The sequence below is a fragment of the Pagrus major genome, chromosome 11 (assembly GCF_040436345.1).
Source record: "Pagrus major chromosome 11, Pma_NU_1.0".
NCBI lineage: Eukaryota > Metazoa > Chordata > Actinopteri > Spariformes > Sparidae > Pagrus > Pagrus major.
Genome location: NC_133225.1, coordinates 22,283,431 through 22,291,320, shown reverse-complemented (window position 1 = coordinate 22,291,320; position 7,890 = coordinate 22,283,431). Strand labels below are relative to the sequence as shown.

Genomic DNA, 7,890 nt, shown 5'->3' with positions numbered 1-7,890 from the left:
ACTGAAAACATTATTAGCTGAAGCTGGTAATTACAGTATATGTAATTGAATATCACTTTTCAACCAAGGGGGCAGAATAGCTTTAGAGACAACAAGAGTCCATAAAGCCACATAAAGGCTCTCCCAGAATACAGTAGACACTCTTCAATTCAGGAAATTTAGTTGATTCTAATTTGCATTTACAGGCAAAAATCAGTGACTAGTGCATCATAACTGTATCATAAACACACTCAGTCCATGTAGTCAGTGTGCAGGAAAAACATGTCTCCCCCCAGTGGCTCGTGAATTCATAACTGTTCATAGCTGTGCGTTCTGCTTTGATGATACTTGATAACATCCTTGATTATTTCAAGTGAGGTCATGGGAGAGCGCATAGTCACAGCTGCAGAAAAGGATCAAAGACGTTTTGTTTAAGAGAAAAAGTGATTTGGTGATTTATTTGCATCAGCAGGTTTTACAATAACCGCTCTTCATCAGGAAATGATCGAACATGTAAATGACATGCAATGACAGACAATATACTGCAAAGAACTACATTTGAGTTATTTTCTTGAATGGTAAAAATAACATAACAATGAGTGTACATTATATGACAAAAGTTCGGAAGATGTTAGGAGGCCTGAAGTTACATCTGTGTGTTAATCAGAAAACAGTTTCATTTCATCTATAAAACATGAAGAACCTTTTTAGTCGAATATAAAATCTCATAGTAAAGTGCACAGTTCCTACATATTGAACTCAATGGTGATAAAAAAAAAAAACCTTTAACAAGTGAGCCTAAGGATTGTCAGACTTGTTTAAAGATAATAATTCAGATGATCATGTGAAATATTCATTATCTCATCTACAGTATTTAAGAAGAACCAGCATCTTTAAATGTAATTTATTGCCTCTTTCTCAGGCAAAATGATTCAGTCTCTTCGGGACAATTACAGCACAATGGGATTTTCAAATGCCGCATACGGCAATTTTCAAGGCATTTCAACATTTCAAGGATTTTGATGTTCATTTCAGATAGAAAAAAGAAGCATCTGGCAATACCCGATCATTAGCGCATGGGAAATGAGAAGAGTCTGAAATGTTCAACTCGTGACCGACTGATAACAGTCATTGGTCAATAAGTGAATGGACAGCTGTTACATACTGAAAAGCTTTCATTGATTGATTCCACATTAGCCCGACAGAGCCACAGCAGGGTAGTGGAGGAGTTTGATGGGCTGAGGTCTCTGACTGCTCCCACTGATGCATGGGCTGAAGAAGGGGAACACCTTGCCTCTCGGCCCGTTGGTGAATGAGTAGAGCAGACTCATGTCGTCGGCGTTGTAGAAGGACACTCTTCTCTCCTCGCAGTCTAAGAACATGCCGAGCCTTTGAGGGGAGGAGGCGAGCTGCAGCCTGGTCCAGGGCTGCGTGCCAGCCGAGTACTCGTTCCCATTGCGCAACCGCAGCGTCCAGTAGCCACTTTCAGGGCTCAGCTTAATCCGAGCGTGCCTGTCTATGGCCTCAGAGGCGACGCCCAGGTCCCACTTGGGTTTGGAGCCTACTTCTACCTCCCAGTAGTGTCGACCAGACTGGAAGCCCTGGGCAGCCAGGATGTTGACACACTGGAGGAAACGCTTGTTGTGGTCCGAATATGGGACCACAGCGTCACATTCGACTGCCACAGTTTTGTCCCTGGAGATGTGGATGCTCGGGTGCGCTGTGTCGATATCGAACGTTAATGGGGAAGGACCTTTGGGTTGAAACAATTTAATGAATCACATCAGTGATAATATTTTTTTGGAAGAAGATTCAACAGAGCGTCACATTTTGAATAGAAAATATATCCTATCAGTGGGACAATGGTGTCATTACTGTCACTCTCTCACCACTTCAATAGCTTATTAAAATAATTAGATAATTTTGCTGTAATTATTATTGTGTCCAATGAAGCACATTAGAGGAACAAATACCTGGTTTCAAGGACTTGAACATCTTTCTCCATGTGATGTACTGTAACGGGGCCAAGTATTTGTTGCTGAAAGCATTGATATCAAACTCCGGGGCAGTATCCATCAGCATGCACGGTCTGTCGAAAAACAAAGCAAACATAGACTTTAGGATAATTTATTCTCGGCACAAATGACACTAAATGTAAATGGAAATGTAGAAATCAAATGAAATATGAGGTGCCAAAATGACAAAAGCTACCAATCATTCATAACACTGGAATGAACTGAATTTACCTCAGCTGTGGGACCTAGAGAAGGAAATGAAAGAAAAAAAAAATCACATTAACAACTGTTTGTTTCAAACTTCACAAGTCAAGTAAGATGAAGCTCTTGGTTTTATTTAAAGTTCAGATGTGATCTACAAATACAAAGCTTGACAGCCACCTTGTATGGAGGACTGAACCTGCCAAAATCAGAAATAAAGAAATAAAGAAAGTAAATGGCTCAATAAATATGCCATTAAATGCACCAAAAATAATATTCTAGACATTAATCTATACAATGTGACATAAAGGATTTTAATTGAATTTCAATTTGACTTTAATTTTCCTCTGTATTTGTTTATCTTTGTTTTAACTTTAGACTTCATTTTCCATTTCATTTATTAACGGATCCATTTTTAAAAGTCTTCGATTTTTTTTTTGCATTTTTATTTCTGTATTTACTTCTGTAGTATTTTTCATTTGCAATTCCGCCCTATCCATTTCCACAAACTTATTTACTTCTGTATTTCTTTTGACGTTTCTGTATTTCTTAATTTTTCATCATGTTTTGTCATTCAGAGCCAATCACAGCACTGTAGGGTGGGACAGGGCCAAAAAAAAAACCAAGAGAGACAGTCTTGGGATCACTGAGGTGTCTTTCAGAGAGGCTGATCGGGATCATTTTTTAAATGGAGAAAATAAAATGACCCACAATACACTTTGATTAAGAGCCTCAACATTTTCATGAGAAAGCAGAAATTGATAAAGAAATGTAGAAATAAATACGTTTGTGGTAAAATGCAAAGAACAGAAATAAATAAATAAGTAAATTTGATGGCATGTCAGTTTATTTATTGAGACAAGTATTCATTTTTCTAATTAATTTCTGATTTGGCCAGTTTCAGTCCTCGATATCTTTGAGCGGAGATCTCACCTCAGTCAGTACGGTGCCCTCAGTGTTGGCACTTGCCTGCCGTAGCGTTCTGATATTGTCCTCGAGCTCCCTCACAACCAGCTCGACGGCCTCCAGGTGGTGCTGAACTTTCTCCAGCTCTTCCTCCTGCTCTCTCCTCAGCTGCTCCAGCACGCAGGTCTCCTCGTCCTGCAAGATCTGATGGAGAGCTTGGAATTCCCCTTTGACACGAGTCTGCAGATCTGCTCCGATTTTCTGCAACAGGGAGAAATTATGTTATGATGGAAGAGGTAGAGGACATAATGCAACATCTTGCTTTCTTTTTAATAGCACATTTCTAATTGACCAGATGGAAAGGATAAAGAGTTAGCAAAGATGTTGCTAAGCAACTTGTACAATTAAAGCTCTTGATAACTTCTGCAAAGTACATATCTCCAGAGACACAAATAAGTGGTAAAGAAGCAACAATTCATACACGTCAAAGAGCTTTGTGCCAAACAACTACACTCCGTTTAAGCAGCAAAGGATTTCCTGTTGATCATCTCAGCACAGCATGCACAACTAAACTCAAACAATTATCTTCCATCTGTCACACACACATTAGATGTGTTTTTGTTTCCGTTTCCTCTGCCTGTGCAGTTTGTCGTGTGCTATAATGAAGTCTTGTCAATTAGCGTTTAAGCAACTTCAAGCAAAATTGTTTGGTTTAATGCATCAGTCAGGCACAATCATTGTCATGTAAAAATAAGACCGTATGTCGGAGGAAGGATTTGCTGCGCATAGTTGACACACAATTAAGTCAGAGGTTAGAAAAGCATTTATGCATCCAAGCACAAGACCATTATGTTTTACAAATAACACAGCACAAACTGTCACTTACCACATCTGCAAACACCACTCAACATGCACAGTGACATACTGCAAACAGCCATTAGGGAGGGACATTTGCATTCTTATCTGCTAAGTGCTGCCATCCCTCGAGTTTCCCAACAGCAGTGTACCTTTATGGTCTCCATCTTGTCTTTGTCTCTGCGAATGCTGTTAATGAAGTCCTCCTTCCTCAGGCGATGGCTCTCCAATGTCTCTCTCAGTTGTTTCTGTTCAGCAATATGCAAATCAAATCAGATTGGGAACAGAAACAGTGACACAGAGAGACTGTGCAGAGGATCAAGAAATTCAAAAGCAACTGTTGCATAGTGACCAGAACCAAAATAGCCCTGCATTAAAGACGACTAGCTCAAACGGGTCTCTTTTTGCTGAGCCTGATACTTTTGTGGATTGAGTTGACGGCGTCGTAAGGAAGTACTTTCTGTTAATGAATTCAACTGCCGTGTTTTATTGAAAGATGTTTCTGATATTTTGAAACACCACCTTTTATCTGGTACAACAACAGCACAAACAACAACATTGAAGAAATAGTTAAACATTTTGGTGGGTACGCTCTTTCACTTTCCTGAAGTCTTGTGATGATCATAAGGTTGGCAGTCATGCAGTTGAGAACACAGGATGTGTCGGCACCTACTCAAGAAATACTCGTACACATACACCCCATTCATATATCCTGCCACTTGTTGCGTTTACACTCCAGTTTTTGTACAAATTAAACAATCAAGATATTACGTGTTTATCAGTGAGCTCGGCTGGTGCATTTTATTACCTTTGGACACAGCCAGGCCAGCTGGTTCCCCCTTTTCCCAGTCTTTATGCTAGGCTAAGCTAAACACCTGCTGGCTTTTGGCTTATATCTACAGGAGAGAGCGATATCGATCTAACTCTCTAGATACAAGATAATCAATAAACCTATTTTCTAAAAGGTTCAACTATTCTACCATTAAGTTGAATAAACACCTTCCTGACACACTACGTGTAGGATCACAGTACGTAGGATTTATTAAAGGAATGTTGGATTGGATTATATTAAAATGTACAGACCATTTTCTTATTCTGGTTCCCCTGCTGTGGTTAAGTCAAATATTCAGTCATACAAGGTTATATAAAAGGGAGTGGAGAGTGGACTTTGCCCTGAGCAATTCATGCGAGACACGTTCAGGGTGGAACTACAGTGAAGTAAACACAGATGTGTACTGAAACATAGAACATAATTGTGTCTAACTTATATAACTCAATTTCACAGAGGGCTCATTTTTAATCGATTGGTTTACTTTGGAACATAAGATTATTTGTATAAGACTGCTGAACACTTAATAACGCTTTCCAGATGACAACTGTAAAGGCATGGAAGGCAGCCAGCAGGATCACGGTTCAACATGAAGCGGAGGCGTAAACTCACCTCTAGGTTCTTGATGTAAGTGTCCGAGGTTGTGGCCCTGACCTTCTCCACCATGGCTGTCACGAGGTAGTTGGTTTGAAACTGCTTGGAGCTGAACTCCTTGCGACACTGAGGGCAGGTCACAGGGCCCTGAGTCCCCCTCCAGTACCTGGAGATGCAGGGTTTACAGAAGTGGTGCATACAGGCTAACATGACAGGCTCCCTGAACAGATCGCAGCATATGGCACATGTCAGGTCCTCTCTCAGACTGCCTTTGGAGGATGAAGCAACGGCAGCAGCAGCGGCCATGATGGGGGTACTTTCCTCTCCAAAGTCCGTCCACACTGAGGAAGTGAAAGCAAAAGCCTGGAGGTAGAAAGAGACAGGCAGAGATAAAACACTCCCCTCCTCGGGACAGTCTGTTAAGTCAGCAGAAAAAAAAACAAAAAACATAAAAAGTTCACATGATTCAAATACAACAACTTCCTGTTGTGCAGCAGGCTATATTAAGTGAATCATTGTCTAAATGTGGAACCAGCAGAAAGGCTTGTGCACCTCCCTTTTACAGTCCAACACTAACTCTCCACTTGCTTGAATATACTAAGCACATACTTAAAAGTGTAAATCACAGCTAGTTCAAGTGTGAGGAGTGGGAATCAGCTGATACACCACGGGACTCTATAAGCTAGCTTATGATTTGTACTGTCAAAGAAACGTGTGGTCAGATATTGTTGTTTGATTGTACCCGCCCACTAAAGCCTGAGACCGTTTAGCTAGCCTACAGCAGCCACGAAACAGCCAGTTTACGCGACATAAAGCAAAACAAATATTAGACTTTAACACAGCGACTATGATAAACTTTTAATTAAGAGTTTTATGAACCTACGTCTACTGTTGTTCGGAGAAATGAGTGTCCAACTGCTTCAGAGTCCCTCCAACTGCTCTCTGCTCCCTCCGCTCTGCTGTTTGGGAACAAGACGTACGCGTCTACTGCGCATGTGCCAAACGGCAGACGCGCCTCTGATTGGTCCGCATGTTTCACAGCAAACAGCAGCACGTGAACAGAGGAAGTCTGTTTCTTCTCCTCTCAGGTCAACTCATCTTCTGTTTCACTTCTCAGCTCTGTTGTGAACAAGTGCTTCATTACTACAGCAAATGTGCATGATCTGTTTCTTCATCATGTCTTGGCAAAACACAGGACGGTGGTCAGCACTTTTAAAAATCTCCCCAAGGAAATGTTTGACTTGGCACGACAAAAAGTCCACAATGTTTTCTGATAAATCTCCCATTTTATCACTTAATTTTAAAAAAAGGTCCCCATAGAGCCACAGTAGACATCAGACAACTGTTATCAAAGGCTGAATAATACTCACATTATTGAACATTAACTGGTACGTAACATGTGTACCATCAGTCAAGTGCAACTGGAATTACATAATAGGCCTACCTCACTTACACTACACAACTTTATGTCTTGTAATTGGGAATCTTGCAGTTGCAGTTTGATGTAACTGATCAGCATCAGGGTCACACATCACAAGGGCACACGATAAGTTATTTTTGCATGAAAAAGAAATGTATATGAGTGGGAGGATTGTTTTTGCACTAAATCAAGCTTTTGTGTATGTATTCTGATAGAAACTGTAAGCTGTTGTTGTGCCAGCTCAAGTGGATACAAATGGATGCATAATAAGATTGGGTTTAGAGAGCAACTGTGGTTGACAGCAGAGGAGAGAGGGAGAAAGGAGAGGAGTGTCTGCTCTCCTTGGCTGTAGCTCGTTCCTCGCTCCCTGACTCCTCGGCAACCCAACCAGATATTTAGCCTGCTAGATACCCAGCGGGCGTCTGCAACATGTCGGCAAGGCCCTGGGTCGTGTCTTTAAATATTTCACATCCCACAAATGTTGCAGGATGAAGTTGGCTCCAATCAAGTGCTGTTCACAGGGTATGGCATGTTGTTGCAAAATGGAACATTTCCTCCACCATGTTGTCAGGTGGCGTCAAGCACTCTTCCACCATCTTTTTGTTTGTTCTGTGTCTCTCAAACGTTAAAAGTTAGAATTATCTGTCCATCACACTTTCTATTCTTCCTCTGTCAAATGTCTGTTATTGGCCAGTCTCAGATATGGCCTGTTGGACTTATAGCTGCACTGCTAACTGAACTAGATAGCTAACGGTAGCTCCAGTTAGCAGGAGTTAGCGGTTATTCTCCTGATATGCTGCCCCCCATTTGTGTTGAGTATGAATTCAACAAGATGCCAATTCTTACATATTGCACCTTTAATTGAAAAAAAAGGACATTTCTAAGTGAGCCCAAACTTCTGAGCGGCAGTGTAACACATCTGAGATACAGGCTCAGGCCCAGATCAGTTTTGCTGTCTCAGACACATTGGTCTTGCCTCAGGATAAAAGGACACCAGGGGGTGTAATCGGAGCATCCCACACAGTTGTTTACCCCAGGAATCCAATGTGTTGACTTCACAGACTGTCCATCCTTTTAAATCAATACTTTGA

The 7,890-nt window shown here is 41.1% G+C and overlaps 1 protein-coding gene across 1 annotated transcript; it reads right to left on the bottom strand.

Annotated features, from left to right (window-relative positions):
* Window positions 1-404: 404 nt before the first annotated feature.
* Window positions 405-6,332, bottom strand: LOC141004960 (zinc-binding protein A33-like). The gene is made up of 7 exons (XM_073476680.1): window positions 6,263-6,332; window positions 5,398-5,742; window positions 4,109-4,204; window positions 3,129-3,362; window positions 2,226-2,239; window positions 1,953-2,068; window positions 405-1,732 (listed from the first exon to the last, which is right to left on the bottom strand). The coding sequence occupies exons 2-7, from the start codon at window positions 5,683-5,685 to the stop codon at window positions 1,173-1,175; spliced, it is 1,308 nt and encodes a 435-aa protein (XP_073332781.1). The 5' UTR covers window positions 5,686-5,742; window positions 6,263-6,332; the 3' UTR covers window positions 405-1,172.
* Window positions 6,333-7,890: the final 1,558 nt, after the last annotated feature.